This window comes from Oncorhynchus keta, chromosome 27, assembly GCF_023373465.1.
Source record: "Oncorhynchus keta strain PuntledgeMale-10-30-2019 chromosome 27, Oket_V2, whole genome shotgun sequence".
Classification (NCBI taxonomy): Eukaryota; Metazoa; Chordata; class Actinopteri; order Salmoniformes; family Salmonidae; genus Oncorhynchus; species Oncorhynchus keta.
This window is the reverse complement of record NC_068447.1, coordinates 5,641,894-5,662,686: the sequence shown is the minus strand read 5'-3', so window position 1 is coordinate 5,662,686 and position 20,793 is coordinate 5,641,894. Positions and strand designations below refer to the sequence as shown.

Below are 20,793 nucleotides of genomic sequence, written 5' to 3'. Positions count from 1 at the left end.
GGACTATCCCCAGGAGGTCAGTGTCCCTCCTCCAGCATGTGGACTATCCCCAGGAGGTCAGTGTCCCTCCTCCACCATGTGGACTATCCCCAGGAGGTCAGTGTCCCTCCTCCACCATGTGGACTATCCCCAGGAGGTCAGTGTCCCTCCTCCACCATGTGGACTATCCCCAGGAGGTCAGTGTCCCTCCTCCAGCATGTGGACTATCTCCAGGAGGTCAGGTCAGTGTCCCTCCTCCACCATGTGGACTATCTCCAGGAGGTCAGGTCAGTGTCCCTCCTCCACCATGTGGACTATCTCCAGGAGGTCAGGTCAGTGTCCCTCCTCCACCATGTGGACTATCTCCAGGAGGTCAGGTCAGTGTCCCTCCTCCACCATGTGGACTATCCCCAGGAGGTCAGTGTCCCTCCTCCACCATGTGGACTATCCCCAGGAGGTCAGTGTCCCTCCTCCACCATGTGGACTATCCCCAGGAGGTCAGTGTCCTATATCCAGCATGTGGACTATCTCCAGGAGGTCAGGTCAGTGTCCCTCCTCCACCATGTGGACTATCCCCAGGAGGTCAGTGTCCCTCCTCCACCATGTGGACTATCTCCAGGAGGTCAGTGTCCCTCCTCCACCATGTGGACTATCCCCAGGAGGTCAGTGTCCCTCCTCCACCATGTGGACTATCCCCAGGAGGTCAGTGTCCCTCCTCCAGCATGTGGACTATCCCCAGGAGGTCAGTGTCCCTCCTCCAGCATGTGGACTATCTCCAGGAGGTTAGTGTCCTACCTCCAGCATGTGGACTATCCCCAGGTGTGGTTGTTCAGGTGAAGAATATTCTCTCTCAATGAACACCAGGGTCATCTGGTTACCCTGTAGATATACAGAGGCACATATTTTAACAGCAGAGATACACACAGACAGACACATCACTAGCCAACCTTCAGTTCAGTGCTCTTCTGGTTTCTTGACACACACGACCTTTTACTCTTTACTAATAGTAAGGCATAACACATCATTTCTTCCATAGACATCAAATGATACTAAGCACTAAGGTTAAGTGTAGAAAGTACATATTGGTAATCTGTTCAGATGTAAAGCTGAGAGTACACTGTGGTGGGTTGTTAACCTTGAGAATGATGTCAGGTCGAGCGGCCTCAGTGGGTAGAGAGAGAACATCTCCTCTCATAGTCTGAGTGTGGAGACGATACCGCAGATACCCTCCATACGACGATACCTAGACAGAGATGAAGAGAGAGAGGGGGGAGGGAGAGAGAGAGAGGGAGGCAGACAGGCGGACAGAGAGACAGAGAGACAGAGAGACAGACAGACAGACAGACAGACAGACAGACAGACAGACAGACAGACAGACAGACAGACAGACAGACAGACAGACAGACAGACAGACAGACTTGCGGTCAGACATTCAATCCTAGAGGAAGATAACTATGTTCAAAGAGAGAGATAAAATCTAACATTAAAGGTGTTATATTCTAGACAAAACAACCATCATTATCTCTATAACCGCTGGCTGTCTACACATCCTCTTTTGTGTGTGTGTGTGTGTGTGTGTGTGTGTGTGTGTGTGTGTGTGTGTGTGTGTGTGTGTGTGTGTGTGTGTGTGTGTGTGTGTGTGTGTGTGTGTGTGTGTCTGTGTGTCTGTGTGTGTGTGTGCTATATGTAGCCCGTAGCACTAGTGTAATCTGATGTAGACTCCTGTTGCCCCAGCGAACCCTCCCTCCCCACCAACCCTCACCCTCTCCTTGGCATGGTGAACACAGTACCTCTTATGAGGGCCCTCTGGCTAAATAACACCGGGTGAAGCAGTCATTCCACCCCTCCCAGGCCCCGCCCCTCCCAGGCCCCGCCCGCTCCCACCTGCTCAAGGTTATTGTTATGTTGAAGCCTAAAGGTGTTCCTCCATTTTAACTCTTGCACCCACTGTGAGTCTTTGTGACCCTGGAGTCTTTGCAATGTATGTTACTATGCCTACGATATGTTTACTATTTACAGACTCCCGATTGGCTCAGTGGACTAAGGCACGTAAAATATGTCTTTGAGACTTCACTACAGACACCCTGGTTCGAATCCAGGCTGTATCACAACCGGCTGTGATCGGGAGCCCCAATTGGCCCAGCGTCGTCCGGGTTACGGTTTGGGCCGGTGTAGGCCGTCATTGTGAATAAGAATGTGTTCTTAACTGACTTGCCTTGTTAAATAAAGGTTAATTAAATACCTACAAATACATAAGGATTGTGTGTCCAAGACTTTGGGGACAATAAAGTTTACTGTATGATGTTGTACCTTGTCTCCCAGGTACGTTCTAGGAGCGTGCCAGAAGAGGTCTTGGTAGACATCAGGTACGTCACTAAGGTCCGCCTCCACCAAGTCCTGATCAGGATACACAGTCACGGGGACTTCCTGTCTGTCTGCTCCGAGCAATACCCAGTCCATCATATCCATCACCTGGAGGTCATTACAATGCACAGGGTATATTAATATAACATTTATACACAGGGACTTCCTGTCTGTCTGCTGCTAACAGCACCCAGTTCATCATATCCATCACCTGGAGGTCATTACAATGCACAGGGTATATTAATATAACATTTATACACAGGGACTTCCTGTCTGTCTGCTGCTAACAGCACCCAGTCCATCATATCCATCACCTGGAGGTCATTACAATGCACAGGGTATATTAATATAACATTTATACACAGGGACTTCCTGTCTGTCTGCTGCTAACAGCACCCAGTCCATCATATCCATCACCTGGAGGTCATTACAATGCACAGGGTATATTAATATAACATTTATACACAGGGACTTCCTGTCTGTCTGCTGCTAACAGCACCCAGTCCATCATATCCATCACCTGGAGGTCATTACAATGCACAGGGTATATTAATATAACATTTATACACAGGGACTTCCTGTCTGTCTGCTGCTAACAGCACCCAGTCCATCATATCCATCACCTGGAGGTCATTACAATGCACAGGGTATATTAATATAACATTTATACACAGGGACTTCCTGTCTGTCTGCTGCTAACAGCACCCAGTCCATCATATCCATCACCTGGAGGTCATTACAATGCACAGGGTATATTAATATAACATTTATACACAGGGACTTCCTGTCTGTCTGCTGCTAACAGCACCCAGTCCATCATATCCATCACCTATAACAAAACATAACACTTCCTGTCTGTCTGCTCCCTGTAATTAAATTAAATTAAATGTATATATAGAATAAGTAGCCTACCCCTGTCTATACAGAAGAAAAAATAAAACAATTTAAAATAAGTTACTAAATGCCTGATTTGGACACGGATCAGCATTAGTTTCTATAAGATGTAGATCGTTTTTAAATGCGCTAGAACGCAATTTGGGCGGCAAATACCAAATACAGCGCCTTCGGAAAGTATTCAGACCCCTTGACTTTTCCCACATTTTGTTACGTTACAGCCGTATTCTAAATTTGATTAAAAAATTACTAAAATCCTCAGCAATCTATACACAATACCCCATAATGACAAAGAAAAACCGTTTTTTTTTAAATATCTAATTTACATAATTATTCAGACCCTTTGCTATGAGACTCTAAATTGAGCTCAGGAGCATTCTGTTTCCATTGATCTTCCTTTGAGATGTTTCTACAACTTGATTGGAGTCCAGCAAGAACACAGTGAAAATGGAAGATGTTTGGAACTAAGAACACAGTGGCCTCCAACATTCTTAAATGGAAGATGTTTGGAACCAAGAACACAGTGGCCTCCAACATTCTTAAATGGGGTAAGGGTAAGTAAGGGTAAAGTAATCCTTCTCACCCCCTTCTCCCCCAACAAGATTTAGATGCAAGTGGCTGTTCCACTGGTTGTCATAAGGTGTATGCACCAATTTGTAAGTCGCTCTGGATAAGAGCGTCTGCTAAATGACTTAAATGTAATGTAAATGTAATGTAAATGTAATGTAAATGGAAGATGTTTGGAACCAAGAACACAGTGGCCTCCAACATTCTTAAATGGAAGATGTTTGGAACCAACAACACAGTGAAAATGGAAGATGTTTGGAACCAAGAACACAGTGGCCTCCAACATTCTTAAATGGAAGATGTTTGGAACCAAGAACACAGTGGCCTCCAACATTCTTAAATGGAAGATGTTTGGAACCAAGAACACAGTGGCCTCCAACATTCTTAAATGGAAGATGTTTGGAACCAAGAACACAGTGGCCTCCAACATTCTTAAATGGAAGATGTTTGGAACCAAGAACACAGTGGCCTCCAACATTCTTAAATGGAAGATGTTTGGAACCAAGAACACAGTGGCCTCCAACATTCTTAAATGGAAGATGTTTGGAACCACCAAGACTCTTCCTAGAGCTGACCGCCCGGCCAAATGGAGAAATCAGGAGAGAAGGGCCTTGGTCAGGGAAGTGACCAAGAACCTGATGGTGACTCTGACAGAGCTCTAGAGTTCCTTCGTGGATATGGGAGAACCTTCCAGAAGGACAACCAGGTGAAATTGAGGCGAAGAGAAAACCGAATCCCCTCCATTCTATTGTCACATTGTCCAATCACTGGAGAATAAGATGGATGAGCTTTTTTTGAGAGTCTCCTATCAGAGAGACTAGTAACCGGAAGGTTGCAAGTTCAAATCCCCCCGAGCTGACAAGGTACAAATCTGTCATTCTGCCCCTGAACAGGCAGTTAACCCACTGTTCCTAGGCTGTCATTGAAAATAAGAATTTGTTCTTAACTGACTTGCCTGGTTAAATAAAGGTAAAAAAAAAAAAAAGACTTGAAAAGCTGCTATATGTCTTACTGAAACGTGCTGGATGATGACGCTACGTACGTAAGTGTCACGAATATTACCGAAGGTGACTCCCTTCTTGTTCGGGTGGCGCTCGGCGGTCGTCGTCGCCGGTCTACTAGCTATCGCCGATCCGTTCTGTGTTCGTTTAGTTTTGTCTAATTGGTAGCACCTGTTTCTTGTTTGGTTGTTAGGATAGGGTATATATAGTCTGTTTAGCCCGCTTCTGTTTCGTGCGGGCTTGTTCGTCTGTTATGTTGGTTGAGTGCATTTTGTTGCTTTTTGGGTTTCACGCTGTCCGTTTATATTTCTGTTCATTTGTGTTTTCACTTTGTACATGTTGTGTTTCCGGGACATTAAAGCGTGTTGTTTTGCCCACATCTTTGCTCTCTGCGCCTGACTCCACACCTCTTCACTCATTACTGTGACAGAAGCCCGCACCACGATATGGAGTCAGCAGGAGCAGCGACCACTCCTCTTCCCACTATGGAGGAGAGAGTCCAACATCACACATCCATCCTCCATCGCCTAGGATCAGCGATGGATCAGATGATGGAGAGGATGGATCGTTGGGAGAGGAGTGGTTTCCCTACTACTCCACCGACCCTCCCACCAGCAACTCTACCATCTGCCCCATCTGGATCCGGTTCCAGCGCTCTGCACATGACGCCTCCGAGGAATTACGATGGAACAGCGACAGGGTGCCAGGGATTCCTGCTGCAATTAGACCTCTACCTGTCCACCGTTCGACCGGCCCCCTCAGAGGAGGAGAGAGTAGGGGTCCTCATCACCTGCCTGTCTGGTAGAGCCCTGGAGTGGCTAATGCGGTCTGGAACGGGCCCGACTCGGTGAGAGACAACTACCCAGAGTTCATCCGCCGTTTCAGGGCCGTGTTCGATCACCCTCCAGAGGGTCGTGCGGCAGGTGAGAGATTGTTCTATCTGAGACATGGGACGAGGAGCGCGCAGGACTTCGCTGGAGTTCCGGACCTTGGCTGCGGGAGCAGGGTGGAACGACAGGGCCCTGATAGACCATTACAGGTGTAGCCTGAGAGAGGACGTCCGTAGGGAGCTGGCCTGTCGGGATACTACACTGGGCCTGGATGGACTGATAGACCTGACGTTCCGGTTGGACCATGGTGGTCCTTCTGTAGCTCAGTTGGTAGAGCATGGCGCTTGTAACGCCAGGGTAGTGGGTTCGATCCCCGGGACCACCCATACGTAGAATGTATGCACACATGACTGTAAGTCGCTTTGGATAAAAGCGTCTGCTAAATGGCATATATTATTATTATTACCATCTGCTAGCTGCTCGTGGACGTTCTGAAAGGGTCTTGTCAGTTCTAACTCCTGATCCTCCTGCCCCTATTCCGATGGAGTTAGGAGGTACCGCATCAAGGGAGATCGGAGGAGGAAGCTCCTCCTGTACCAGTTGTGGCCGGAGAGGGCACACGTCTGGTCGGTGCTGGAGGAATTCATCTGGGAATCATGAGGGCAGGCAGAATACTCATCGGTCACCCCAGGTGAGTAAGCACCACACTCTCCCAGAGTTTCCTGTTGGTCACATGTTTCTATTAATTTGTTTCCTAAATTATTCTCCTTCTCTCCAGCATAAGGCACTGGTAGATTCAGGCGCAGCTGGAAACTTTATAGATTGCGGACTCGCTCAGAGGTTGAGGATTCCGTTAGTAAAAGTAAACCCCCTTTTCCCGTGCACTCTTTAGACAGTCGACCATTAGGGTCAGGGCTGGTGAAGAGAGCCACAATTTCGTTGGAGATGATTACGCAGGGGAATCACAAGGAGCGAATTAGTTTGTTCCTTATCGATTCACCTGCGTTTCCAGTTGTTCTGGGGATTCCCTGGCTGGCTATTCATAATCCTACGATTTCATGGAAACAGGGAACTCTACAGGGGTGGTCTGATGAGTGTTCAGGCAGGTGTGTAGGGGTTTCCATCGGTGCTACAACGGTGGAGAGTCCAGACCAGGGTTCCACCGTGCGCATTCCAGCTGAGTATGATGATTTGGCTATCGTTTTCAGTAAAAAGAAAGCGACCCAATTACCACCCCATAGGCAGGGGGATTGCGTGATAAATCTCCAGGTTAACGCTGCACTTCCCAGGAGTCATGTGTATCCTTTGTCTCAGGAGGAGAAGGTGGCTATGGAAAATTATATCACCGAGGCTCTGGGACAGAGGTACATTCGGCCCTCCATGTCACCTGTCTCTTCGAGTTTCTTTTTGTGAAGAAAAAGATGGTGGTTTGCGTCCGTGTATTGATTATAGAGGTCTAAATTCCATCACAGTGGGTTTTAGTTACCCACTACCTCTCATTGCTACGGCAGTGGAATCATTTCATGGAGCGCAGTTCTTCACTAAACTGGATCTCAGGAGTGCTTATAATTTGGTGCGTATTCGGAAGGGAGATGAGTGGAAAACTGCATTTAGCACTACGTCGGGCCATTATGAGTATCGCGTCATGCCATACGGTTTAAAGAATGCTCCAGCTATATTTCAATCCTTTGTGGATGAAATACTCAGAGACCTGCACGGACAGGGTGTAGTGGTTTATATTGACGATATTTTGATCTACTCCGCTACACGCTCTGCGCATGTATTTCTTGTGCGTAAAGTTCTTAGACGACTGCTGGAGCATGACCTGTATGTGAAGGCGGAGAAATGTGAGTTTTTTAAACAATCAGTTTCCTTCTTGGGTTATCGTATTTCCAGCTCCGGGTTGGTAATCGAGGGTGACCACGTTAAGGCCGTGCGTAATTGGCCGACTCCGACCACGGTAAAGGAGGTGCAGCGGTTCTTGGGATTTGCCAATTACTACCGGAGGTTTATCCGGGGTTTTGGTCAGGTAGCTGCCCCTATTACCTCACTGCTGAAGGGGGACCGGTGCGTTTACAGTGGTCAGCAGAGGCGAACGGAGCTTTTCATAAGTTGAAGGCGATGTTTACTAAGGCGCGGTGTTGGCACATCCGGACCCTTCTTTTTTCTAAGAAACTCGGGCCAGCGGAGCGGAATTATGATGTGGGGGATAGGGAGTTGTTGGCTATGGTTAAGGCCTGAAGGTGTGGAGACACTGGCTTGAGGGGGCTAAGCACCCTTTCCTTATCTGGACTGACCATCGTAACCTGGAGTATATCCGATCAGCTAGGAGACTGAATCAGGCAAGGTGGGCCATGTTTTTCACCAGATTTCGTTTTACTATCTCATATAGACCAGGTTCCCTCAACACTAAGGCTGACGCGCTGTCAAGACTCTATGACACTGAGGACAGGTCCATCGATCCAACTCCCATCATTCCGGCAGCTAAGCTGGTGGCACCGGTAGTATGGGATGTGGACGCGGACATCGAGCGGGCACTAAGGGGGAACCTACGCCTCCACAGTGTCCGGAGGGTCGTAGGTACGTGCCACTGGCTGTTCGTGATCAATTGATTCGATGGGCTCATTGTCTACCCTCGTCGGGTCACCCAGGTGTTTATAGGACAGTGAGAGGTCTTGAGAGGAAGTACTGGTGGCCCACTTTGAGGAGGGATGTGCGATTCTATGTTTCCTCCTGTTCGGTGTGCGCCCAGAGTAAGGCTCCTAGACACCTGCCAAGAGGTAAATTACAACCTCTTCCCGTTCCACAACGGCCGTGGACCCATCTTTCGGTGGATTTTCTTACTGACCTCCCCTCTCAGGGTAACACTACTATCCTGGTCGTTGTGGATCGGTTCTCTAAGTCCTGCCGTCTTATCCCATTGCCCGGTCTCCCTACGGCCCTACAGACTGCGGAAGCTCTTTCACCCATGTCTTCCGGCACTACGGGGTGCCCGAGGATATAGTTTCTGATCGGGGCCCCCAATTTATCTCCTGTGTTTGGAGAGCATTTATGGAACGTCTGGGGGTCTCGGTCAGCCTTACCTCAGGGTATCACCCGGAGAGTAATAGTCAGGTGGAGAGAGTTAACCAGGAGGTGGGTAGGTTTCTGCGGTCGTATTGCCAGGACCGGCCAGGCGAGTGGGCGAGATATATTCCCTGGGCAGAAATAGCCCAGAATTCACTAAGCCACTCTTCTACCAACATGTCACCATTTGAGTGCGTGTTGGGGTACCAGCCGGTCCTGGCACCGTGGCATCAGAGCCAGACTGAGGCTCCTGCGGTGGAGGAGTGGGTACAGCGCTCTAAGGAGACCTGGAGGGCAGTCCAGGAGTCATTACGCCCAGCGAGTATAAGGCAGAAGAAGAGCGCTGACCGTCACCGCAGTGAGGCCCCGTGTTTGCACCTGGGGACAGGGTCTGGCTCTCGACCCGAAATCTGCCTCTCCGCTTGCCCTGCCGGAAGCTGGGTCCGCAGTGTATAGGGCCATTTAAAGTCCTGAGGAGAAATAATAAGGTTTGTTATCGATTATTACTTCCTTCGTATTATCGTATTAACCCCTCATTTCATGTGTCTCTTCTCAGGCCGGTGGTAGCTGGTCCCATGCAGGAAAATGAGGTACCGGAGGTTCCTCCACCCCCTCTGGACATCGAGGGGTCCCCGGCGTACAAGATACGAGCTATTCTGGACTCGAGACGCCGGGTGAGAGGCTTGCAGTACCTCGTCGACTGGGAGGGGTACGGTCCGGAGGAGAGGTGCTGGGTTCTGGCGAGGGATATTCTAGACCCATCCATGTTGAGTGAATTCCATCGCCTCCGTCCGGATCGCCCAGCGCCTCGGCCTCCGGGACGCCCCCGAGGCCGACGTCGGCGCGCTGCGGGAGCTGCGCGTCAGGAGGGGGTACTGTCACGAATATTACCGAAGGTGACTCCCCTTCTTGTTCGGGTGGCGCTCGGCGGTCATCGTCGCCGGTCTACTAGCTATCGCCGATCCGTTCTGTGTTCGTTTAGTTTTGTCTAATTGGTAGCACCTGTTTCTAGTTTGGTTGTTAGGATAGGGTATATATAGTCTGTTTAGCCCGCTTCTGTTTCGTGCGGGCTTGTTCGCCTGTTATGTTGGTTGAGTGCATTTTGTTGCATTTTGGGTTTCACGCTGTCCGTTTATATTTCTGTTCATTTGTGTTTTCACTTTGTACATGTTGTGTTTCCGGGACATTAAAGCATGTTGTTTTGCCCACATCTTTGCTCTCTGCGCCTGACTCCACACCTCTTCACTCATTACTGTGACAGTATGAACTTTGTCCGTAATTATCACGGCTGTTTAACGTCCTTCCTCAAGCCAACATCGCTCTGGACCTCAACAAACTGTATGAGGCCATAAAACAACAAGCGGCTGTTCACCCAGAGGCAGCGTTTCTGGTGGGCGGAGACTTTAACTCGGGGAGAGTTAAAACCGTCCTACCTCACTTCTACCTCTTCTGCCACTAGGGGCGCTAAAACTCAACCCACAGAAACCCATACAAGGCCCTCGCTCCTCCTCCCTGCAGCAAATCTGACCATGGTCCGATGAAGACGCTTCATTGGCGATGTTGGCTTGAGGAGGGATGTTAAACAGCCGTGATAATTACGGACAAAGTTCTTACGTACGTAGCGTCATCATCCAGCACGTTTCAGTAAGACATATAGCAGCTTTTCAAGAAATACTTCATAATAATGTCAAGTGAACGATGGTTTTCAGGAGGCGTTAATGTTACAGAACAGGATATGGATACTGAATATAGTCGCCTGTCTGTTTGTCTGTCAGTTAAATAATCTCCACCCGCTTTCAATATACAGTACTTCATATCCCTCATTTACTCAAGTGTTTCCATTATTTTGGCAGTTATCACTATACGTAACTGTTAATACGTAGTAACACGAGGCTACAAGACTGTTTTGCCAGTAAAGACTGGGATATGTTCCAGAATTCCTTTGAGGAGTTAACCACAACAGTCACGCACTTCATCAATAAGTGCATAGACGATGTCGTCCACACAGTGAAAGCCCCCCGTTTTTCCAGATGACTGTGTGATCTCGCTCTCCATGAGCTCGATGTGAGCAAAACATTTAAACAGGTTTAACAATCACAAGGCCGGGAATAACAGGGCGAGTTCTCAGACCAGCTGGCAAGTGTCTTCACAGACATTTTCAATCTCTCCTTGTCCCAGTCTGGAATCTCAACAATGTTTCAAGCTGACCACGATTTTCCCTGTTCCAAAGAGCTCCAAGGTAACCTGCCTAAATGACTCCTGCCCTGAAGCACTCAGATCTGTTATTAATGAAGTGCTTTGAAAAGGCTGGTCATGACGCCAACACCATGTTCCCAGACACCCTGGAACCCCTTCAATTCACATTCTGCCCCAACAGATCCACAGCAGACGCAATCTAAATTACACCCCACACCACCCTCTCCCATCTGGACAACAGGGGAAATAACTACAGTGGGGCAAAAAAGTATTTAGTCAGCCACCAATTGTGCAAGTTCTCCCACTTAAAAAGATGAGAGAGGCCTGTAATTTTCATCATGGGTACACTTCAACTATGACAGACAAAATGAGAAAAGAAATCCAGAAAATCACATTGTAGAATTTTTAATGAATTTATTTGCAAATTCCTAATTTTGTCATTTTGATAGCCCATACACTGTTAAATCTGCTACCGTCCAGAAAATGGTACCGGAGAATCGGGACTCTGACCAACAGGCTTCTTCTACCCCCAAGCCATAAGACTGCTAAATTGCCAGACTGCTATTTAGTCAATTAATGGTACCAGAACTGTCTTGCACTGACAGGCGGTGAAATACTTCAAAATAAAAGTCAAGTGAATGATGGTTTGCAGGAGGCGTTAATGTTGTTAATGTTACAGACCAGGATACTGGATATAGTCGCCTGTCTGTTTGTCTGCCAGTTAAATAATCTCCACCCACTTTCAATATACAATACTTCATATCCCTCATTTACTCAAGTGTTTCCATTATTTTGGCAGTTATCACTATACGTAACTGTTAATACGTATTAGCACACTTTAATTAAACCACTCAGCACTGAGTCAAAATATGTTTCATTTGTGTTTCAGCACAAAACAAGTATATCTGAGTTTTATGTCTGTTGTAATATAATCTGGGAACCTGTGGACAAAATATGGAACTGTTTAGCAAATACAGAAATATATAAACTCAAACCCTGTGTGCTGTACTGTCCTCTACCTCAGTCCGTACCCAAACCCTGTGTGCTGTACTGTCCTCTACCTCAGTCCGTACCCAAACCCTGTGTGCTGTACTGTCCTCTACATCAGTCCGTACCCAAACCCTGTGTGCTGTACTGTCCCTCTACCTCAGTCCGTACCCAAACCCTGTGTGCTGTACTGTCCTCTACCTCAGTCCGTACCCAAACCCTGTGTGCTGTACTGTCCTCTACCTCAGTCCATACCCAAACCCTGTGTGCTGTACTGTCCTCTACCTCAGTCCATACCCAAACCCTGTGTGCTGTACTGTCCTCTACCTCAGTCCGTACCCAAACCCTGTGTGCTGTACTGTCCTCTACCTCAGTCCATACCCAAACCCTGTGTGCTGTACTGTCCTCTACCTCAGTCCATACCCAAACCCTGTGTGCTGTACTGTCCTCTACCTCAGTCCGTACCCAAACCCTGTGTGCTGTACTGTCCTCTACCTCAGTTCGTACCCAATCCCTGTGTGCTGTACTGTCCTCTACCTCAGTTCGTACCCAATCCCTGTGTGCTGTACTGTCCTCTACCTCAGTCCGTACCCAAACCCTGTGTGCTGTACTGTCCTCTACCTCAGTCCATACCCAAACCCTGTGTGCTGTACTGTCCTCTAACTCAGTCCGTACCCAAACCCTGTGTGCTGTACTGTCCCTCTACCTCAGTCCGTACCCAAACCCTGTGTGCTGTACTGTCCTCTACCTCAGTCCGTACCAAATCCCTGTGTGCTGTACTGTCCTCTACCTCAGTCCGTACCCAAACCCTGTGTGCTGTACTGTCCTCTACCTCAGTCCGTACCCAAACCCTGTGTGCTGTACTGTCCTCTACCTCAGTCCGTACCCAAACCCTGTGTGCTGTACTGTCCTCTACCTCAGTCCGTACCCAAACCCTGTGTGCTGTACTGTCCTCTACCTCAGCCCGTACCCAAACCCTGTGTGCTGTACTGTCCTCTACCTCAGTCCGTACCCAAACCCTGTGTGCTGTACTGTCCCTCTACCTCAGTCCGTACCCAAACCCTGTGTGCTGTACTGTCCTCTACCTCAGTCCGTACCCAAACCCTGTGTGCTGTACTGTCCTCTACCTCAGTCCGTACCCAAACCCTGTGTGCTGTACTGTCCTCTACCTCAGTCCATACCCAAACCCTGTGTGCTGTACTGTCCTCTACCTCAGTCCGTACCCAAACCCTGTGTGCTGTACTGTCCTCTACCTCAGTCCGTACCCAAACCCTGTGTGCTGTACTGTCCTCTACCTCAGTCCGTACCCAAACCCTGTGTGCTGTACTGTCCTCTACCTCAGTCCGTACCCAAACCCTGTGTGCTGTACTGTCCTCTACCTCAGTCCGTACCCAAACCCTGTGTGCTGTACTGTCCTCTACCTCAGTCCGTACCCAAACCCTGTGTGCTGTACTGTCCTCTAACTCAGTCCGTACCCCAACCCTGTGTGCTGTACTGTCCCTCTACCTCAGTCCGTACCCAAACCCTGTGTGCTGTACTGTCCTCTACCTCAGTCCGTACCCAAACCCTGTGTGCTGTACTGTCCTCTACATCAGTCCGTACCCAAACCCTGTGTGCTGTACTGTCCCTCTACCTCAGTCCGTACCCAAACCCTGTGTGCTGTACTGTCCTCTACCTCAGTCCGTACCCAAACCCTGTGTGCTGTACTGTCCCTCTACCTCAGTCCGTACCCAAACCCTGTGTGCTGTACTGTCCTCTACCTCAGTCCGTACCCAAAACCTGTGTGCTGTACTGTCCTCTACCTCAGTCCGTACCCAAACCCTGTGTGCTGTACTGTCCTCTACCTCAGTCCGTACCCAAACCCTGTGTGCTGTACTGTCCTCTACCTCAGTCCGTACCCAAACCCTGTGTGCTGTACTGTCCTCTACCTCAGTCCGTACCCAAACCCTGTGTGCTGTACTGTCCTCTACCTCAGTCCGTACCCAAACCCTGTGTGCTGTACTGTCCCTCTACCTCAGTCCGTACCCAAACCCTGTGTGCTGTACTGTCCTCTACCTCAGTCCGTACCCAAACCCCGTGTGCTGTACTGTCCTCTACCTCAGTCCGTACCCAAACCCTGTGTGCTGTACTGTCCTCTACCTCAGCCCGTACCCAAACCCTGTGTGCTGTACTGTCCTCTACCTCAGTCCGTACCCAAACCCTGTGTGCTGTACTCTCCTCTACCTCAGTCCGTACCCAAACCCTGTGTGCTGTACTGTCCCTCTACCTCAGTCCGTACCCAAACCCTGTGTGCTGTACTGTCCTCTACCTCAGTCCGTACCCAAACCCTCTGTGCTGTACTGTCCTCTACCTCAGTCCGTACCCAAACCCTGTGTGCTGTACTGTCCTCTACCTCAGTCCATACCCAAACCCTGTGTGCTGTACTGTCCTCTACCTCAGTCCGTACCCAAACCCTCTGTGCTGTACTGTCCTCTACCTCAGTCCGTACCCAAACCCTGTGTGCTGTACTGTCCTCTACCTCAGTCCGTACCCAAACCCTGTGTGCTGTACTGTCCTCTACCTCAGCCCGTACCCAAACCCTGTGTGCTGTACTGTCCTCTACCTCAGTCCGTCGTTTCTCTGAGCTGCGACAGCGGTTGGTGGCTCCGAAACAGAAACAGGAAGTGCAGCCTTTAGGGTTGGTGGGGTCAAGGTGGAAGGTTCCCACTCTGCACTGGTCACAACGACCACCCTGGACATTTTCCTGTCGGGGGAAAAAGGAGGTGAAAGACATCTTGTTGACCAATGATGTTATATATAATGTTGCAGTTTTAAAGCTAATTTATCCCAATTCTACACATTTTGACATGGGACGGAGAGAAAAGGTTGCAGTTTTAAAGCTAATTTATCCCAATTCTACACATTTTGACATGGGACGGAGATAATGTTGCAGTTTTAAAGCAAATGTATCCCAATTCCACACATTTTGACATGGGACGGAGAGAAAAGGTTGCAGTTTTAAAGCTAATGTATCCCAATTCTACACATTTTGACGTGGGACGGAGAGATAATGTTGCAGTTTTAAAGCTAATTTATCCCAATTCTACACATTTTGACATGGGACGGAGAGATAATGTTGCAGTTTTAAAGCTAATTTATCCCAATTCCACACATTTTGACATGGGACGGAGAGATAATGTTGCAGTTTTAAAGCTAATTTATCCCAATTCTACACATTTTGACATGGGACGGAGAGATAATGTTGCAGTTTTAAAGCTAATTTATCCCAATTCCACACATTTTGACATGGGACGGAGAGATAATGTTGCAGTTTTAAAGCTAATTTATCCCAATTCCACACATTTTGACATGCCTTATATGTGCGTTCATGTGATACCTGAGCAGTGTTGCCATATAAAAATATCACTCGTGAGAAATATATTACTTCTATGAGTAACAGAGTTATATAACGAGTTTCTGTGTTTAAATACTGAAATACTATTGCAGTTACTCAAGTAACGAGTCTGTTCCTTTCAGAATCACATCTCTACCTGTGTGTTATATTTAGTATTTTAAAAGCCTTGTCTCCTGCCTAAGGCCTCGGTTCTGAACCTCCTGTTCCCTTGTGTCTATTTAGTTTACCGTCCCGTTAGCATTTATGACTGTCAATTGTAAACGATCGGCCTATTCTTCAAGTTTTACTGGTAAAACGTCCATTGCAGAATCTCCATGCCAACCATCTGATCTCTGTTTCATTGAAATCTGCATTTAAATCTTTTGGAATTAGGCTATGTAGCTTACAGTGTTATTGGGAATTATGGAGCTGCCAGTGTTGTTGGGAATTATGGAGTTTACAGTGTTGTTGGGAATTATGGAGCTGCGAGTGTTGTTGGGAATTATGGAGCTGCCAGTGTTGTTGGGAATTATGGAGTTTACAGTGTTGTTGGGAATTATGGAGCTGCCAGTGTTGTTGGGAAGTATGGAATTTACAGTGTTGTTGGGAATTATGGAGCTGGGAGTGTTGTTGGGAATTATGGAATTTACAGTGTTGTTGGGAATTATGGAGCTGGGAGTGTTGTTGGGAATTATGGAGCTGACAGTGTTGTTGGGAATTATGGAGCTGGGAGTGTTGTTGGGAATTATGGAGCTGGGAGTGTTGTTGGGAATTATGGAGCTGACAGTGTTGTTGGGAATTATGGAGCTGGGAGTGTTGTTGGGAATTATGGAGCTGGGAGTGTTGTTGGGAATTATGGAGCTGGGAGTGTTGTTGGGAATTATGGAGCTGGGAGTGTTGTTGGGAATTATGGAGCTTACAGTGTTGTTGGGAATTATGTAGCTGACAGTGTTGTTGGGATTTATGGAGCTGACAGTGTTGTTGGGAATTATGGAGCTGGGAGTGTTGTTGGGAATTATGGAGCTGGGAGTGTTGTTGGGAATTATGGAGCTGCCAGTGTTGTTGGGAATTATGGAGTTTACAGTGTTGTTGGGAATTATGGAGCTGGGAGTGTTGTTGGGAATTATGGAGCTGGGAGTGTTGTTGGGAATTATGGAGCTGGCAGTGTTGTTGGGAATTATGGAGCTGGGAGTGTTGTTGGGAATTATGGAGCTGGGAGTGTTGTTGGGAATTATGGAGCTGGGAGTGTTGTTGGGAATTATGGAGCTGGGAGTGTTGTTGGGAATTATGGAGCTGGGAGTGTTGTTGGGAATTATGGAGCTGACAGTGTTGTTGGGAATTATGGAGCTGGGAGTGTTTTTGGGAATCATGGAGCTGGGAGTGTTGTTGGGAATTATGGAGCTGGGAGTGTTGTTGGGAATTATGGAGCTGGGAGTGTTGTTGGGAATTATGGAGCTTACAGTGTTGTTGGGAATTATGTAGCTGACAGTGTTGTTGGGATTTATGGAGCTGACAGTGTTGTTGGGAATTATGGAGCTGGGAGTGTTGTTGGGAATTATGGAGCTGGGAGTGTTGTTGGGAATTATGGAGCTGCCAGTGTTGTTGGGAATTATGGAGTTTACAGTGTTGTTGGGAATTATGGAGCTGGGAGTGTTGTTGGGAATTATGGAGCTGGTAGTGTTATTGGGAATTATGGAGCTGGAAGTGTTGTTGGGAATTATGGAGCTGGGAGTGTTGTTGGGAATTATGGAGCTGGGAGTGTTGTTGGGAATTATGGAGCTGGGAGTGTTGTTGGGAATTATGGAGCTGGGAGTGTTGTTGGGAATTATGGAGCTGGGAGTGTTATTGGGAATTATGGAGCTGGGAGTGTTGTTGGGAATTATGGAGCTGGGAGTGTTGTTGGGAATTATGGAGCTAGGAGTGTTGTTGGGAATTATGGAGCTGGGAGTGTTGTTGGGAATTATGGAGCTGCCAGTGTTGTTGGGAATTATGGAGCTGACAGTGTTGTTGGGAATTATGGAGCTGGGAGTGTTGTTGGGAATTATGGAGCTGGGAGTGTTGTTGGGAATTATGGAGCTGGGAGTGTTGTTGGGAATTATGGAGCTGCCAGTGTTGTTGGGAATTATGGAGCTGACAGTGTTGTTGGGAATTATGGTGCTGGGAGTGTTGTTGGGAATTATGGAGCTGGGAGTGTTGTTGGGAATTATGGAGCTGGGAGTGTTGTTGGGAATTATGGAGCTTACAGTGTTGTTGGGAATTATGTAGCTGACAGTGTTGTTGGGATTTATGGAGCTGGGAGTGTTGTTGGGAATTATGGAGCTGGGAGTGTTGTTGGGAATTATGGAGCTTACAGTGTTGTTGGGAATTATGGAGCTGACAGTGTTGTTGTGAATTATGTAGCTGACAGTGTTGTTGGGAATTATGGAGCTGACAGTGTTGTTGTGAATTATGTAGCTGGGAGTGTTGTTGGGAAATATGTAGGCTGCCTGTTGATTGGCTGATCCAGAGCATCTATGGCAGAGATCTACTCTGTGGAACATATTTGATCATTGTGGTAGTTCCTGGTAGCCTAGTGGTTAGAGCGTTGGTCATTGTGGTAGTTTCTGGTAGCCTAGTGGTTAGAGCGTTGGTCATTGTGGTACTTCCTGGTAGCCTAGTGGTTAGAGCGTTGGTCATTGTGGTAGTTCCTGGTAGCCTAGTGGTTAGAGCGTTGGTCATTGTGGTAGTTCCTGGTAGCCTAGTGGTTAGAGCGTTTGTCATTGTGGTACTTCCTGGTAGCCTAGTGGTTAGAGCGTTGGTCATTGTGGTACTTCCTGGTAGCCTAGTGGTTAGAGCGTTGGTCATTGTGGTACTTCCTGGTAGCCTAGTGGTTAGAGCGTTGGTCATTGTGGTACTTCCTGGTAGCCTAGTGGTTAGAGCGTTGGTCATTGTGGTACTTCCTAGAGCGGTGGGCCAGTAACCGAAAGGTTGCTGGATCAAATCCCTGAGCTGACAAGGTAAACATCTGTCGTTCTGCCCCTGAGCAAGGCATTTAACCCACTGTTCCCCGGGCGCCGAAGACGTGGATGTCGATTAAGGCAGCCCCCCTCACCTCTCTGATTCAGAGGGGTTAAATGTGGAAGACACATTTCAGTTGAAGGCATTCAGTTGTACAACTGACTAGGTACCCCCCTTTCTGTTGTACAACTGACTAGGTATCCCCCTTTCTGTTGTATAACTGACTAGGTATCCCCCTTTCTGTTGTATAACTGACTAGGTATCCCCCTTTCTGTTGTATAACTGACTAGGTATCCCCCTTTCTGTTGTATAACTGACTAGGTATCCCCCCTTTCTGTTGTACAACTGACTAGGTATCCCCCTTTCTGTTGTACAACTGACTAGGTATCCCCCTTTCTGTTGTACAACTGACTAGGTATCCCCCTTTCTGTTGTATAACTGACTAGGTATCCCCCTTTCTGTTGTACAACTGACTAGGTATCCCCCCTTTCTGTTGTACAACTGACTAGGTATCCCCCCTTTCTGTTGGACAACTGACTAGGCATCCCCTTTCTGTTGTACAACTGACTAGGTACCCCCTTTCTGTTGTACAACTGACTAGGTATCCCCTTTCTGTTGTACAACTGACTAGGTATCCCCCTTTCTGTTGTACAACTGACTAGGTATCCCCCTTTCTGTTGAACAACTGACTAGGTACCCCCCTTTCCCTTTCTGTTGGACAACTGACTAGGTATCCCCCTTTCTGTTGTACAACTGACTAGGTATCCCCCTTTCTGTTGTACAACTGACTAGGTATCCCCCTTTTCCCCTTTATATCTGCCTTTAATGACCATCAAAAATAGGATAACTTTATCAACCTGTCAAGTTTACCAGGACTGATAAATAAGGAACACCAAGTGTGTGTTCTCACCTTGCAGAGGCAGCGCCCCACGGAGGAGTCACACACATCCTCCTCTGTTCCCGCCTCGTTGCAGTCACATGGTCTACAGTTGGGGTAACCGTAGAAACCAGGGCTGCAGCGATCACACTGACGACCGATGATGTTGTTCTTGCATCTGGCGAATGATCACAAACAAACAAATTAACAAACCAACGTGGTGTTTTCAGTGGTCAGATAATATCACAGTCCGTGTTGTTTTCAGTGGTCAGATAATATCACAGTCCATGTTGTTGTGGTGTTTTCAGTGGTCAGATAATATCACAGTCCATGTTGTTGTGGTGTTTTCAGTGGTCAGATAATATCACAGTCCATGTTGTTGTGGTGTTTTCAGTGGTCAGATAATATCACAGTCCATGTTGTTTTCAGTGGTCAGATAATATCACAGTCCGTGTTGTTGTGGTGTTTTCAGTGGTCAGATAATATCACAGTCCATGTTGTTTTCAGTGGTCAGATAATATCACAGTCCATGTTGTTGTGGTGTTTTCAGTGGTCAGATAATATCACAGTCCATGTTGTTGTGGTGTTTTCAGTGGTCAGATAATATCACAGTCCGTGTTGTTTTCAGTGGTCAGACAATATCACAGTCCATGTTGTTGTGGTGTTTCCAGTGGTCAGATAATATCACAGTCCGTGTTGTGTTGTTTTCAGTGGTCAGATAATATCACAGTCCGTGTTGTTGTGGTGTTCTCAGTGGTCAGATAATATCACAGTCCATGTTGTTTTCAGTGGTCAGATAATATCACAGTCCGTGTTGTTGTGGTGTTTTCAGTGGTCAGATAATATCACAGTCCATGTTGTTTTCAGTGGTCACATAATATCACAGTCCATGTTGTTGTGGTGTTTTCAGTGGTCAGATAATATCACAGTCCATGTTGTTGTGGTGTTTTCAGTGGTCAGATAATATCACAGTCCATGTTGTTGTGGTGGTTTCAGTGGTCAGATAATATCACAGTCCGTGTTGTTGTGGTGTTTTCAGTGGTCAGATAATATCACAGTCCATGTTGTTGTGGTGTTTTCAGTGGTCAGATAATATCACAGTCCATGTTGTTGTGGTGGTTTCAGTGGTCAGATAATATCACAGTCCATGTTGTTGTGGTGTTTTCAGTGGTCACATAATATCACAGTCCGTGTTGTTGTGGTGTTTTCAGTGGTCAGATAATATCACAGTCCATGTTGTTGTGGTGTTTTCAGTGGTCAGATAATATCACAGTCCATGTTGTTTTCAGTGGTCAGATAATATCACAGTCCATGTTGTTGTGGTGTTTTCAGTGGTCAGATAATATCACAGTCCATGTTGTTGTGGTGTTTTCAGTGGTCAGATAATATCACAGTCCATGTTGTTTTCAGTGGTCAGATAATATCACAGTCCATGTTGTTTTCAGTGGTCAGATAATATCACAGTCCGTGTTGTTGTGGTGTTTTCAGTGGTCAGATAATATCACAGTCCATGTTGTTTTGGTGTTTTCAGTGGTCAGATAATATCACAGTCCATGTTGTGGTGTTTTCAGTGGTCAGATAATATCACAGTCCATGTTGTTGTGGTGTTTTCAGTGGTCAGATAATATCACAGTCCATGTTGTTGTGGTGTTTTCAGTGGTC

General features: G+C 47.4%; 1 protein-coding gene across 4 annotated transcripts in view; it reads right to left on the bottom strand.

Moving 5' to 3' along the window:
• lama5 (laminin, alpha 5) overlaps positions 1-20,793 on the bottom strand; it is a 418,234-nt gene that overhangs the window by 172,466 nt on the left and 224,975 nt on the right. For all 4 annotated transcript variants that reach the window (XM_052481312.1, XM_052481311.1, XM_052481313.1 and 1 more), the window contains 5 exons: positions 19,165-19,309; positions 14,487-14,627; positions 2,290-2,451; positions 1,115-1,222; positions 775-858 (listed from right to left, as the gene is read on the bottom strand). In XM_052481312.1, coding sequence (XP_052337272.1) covers positions 775-858; positions 1,115-1,222; positions 2,290-2,451; positions 14,487-14,627; positions 19,165-19,309 — 640 coding nt within the window. The remainder of the gene's footprint in view (positions 1-774; positions 859-1,114; positions 1,223-2,289; positions 2,452-14,486; positions 14,628-19,164; positions 19,310-20,793) is intronic.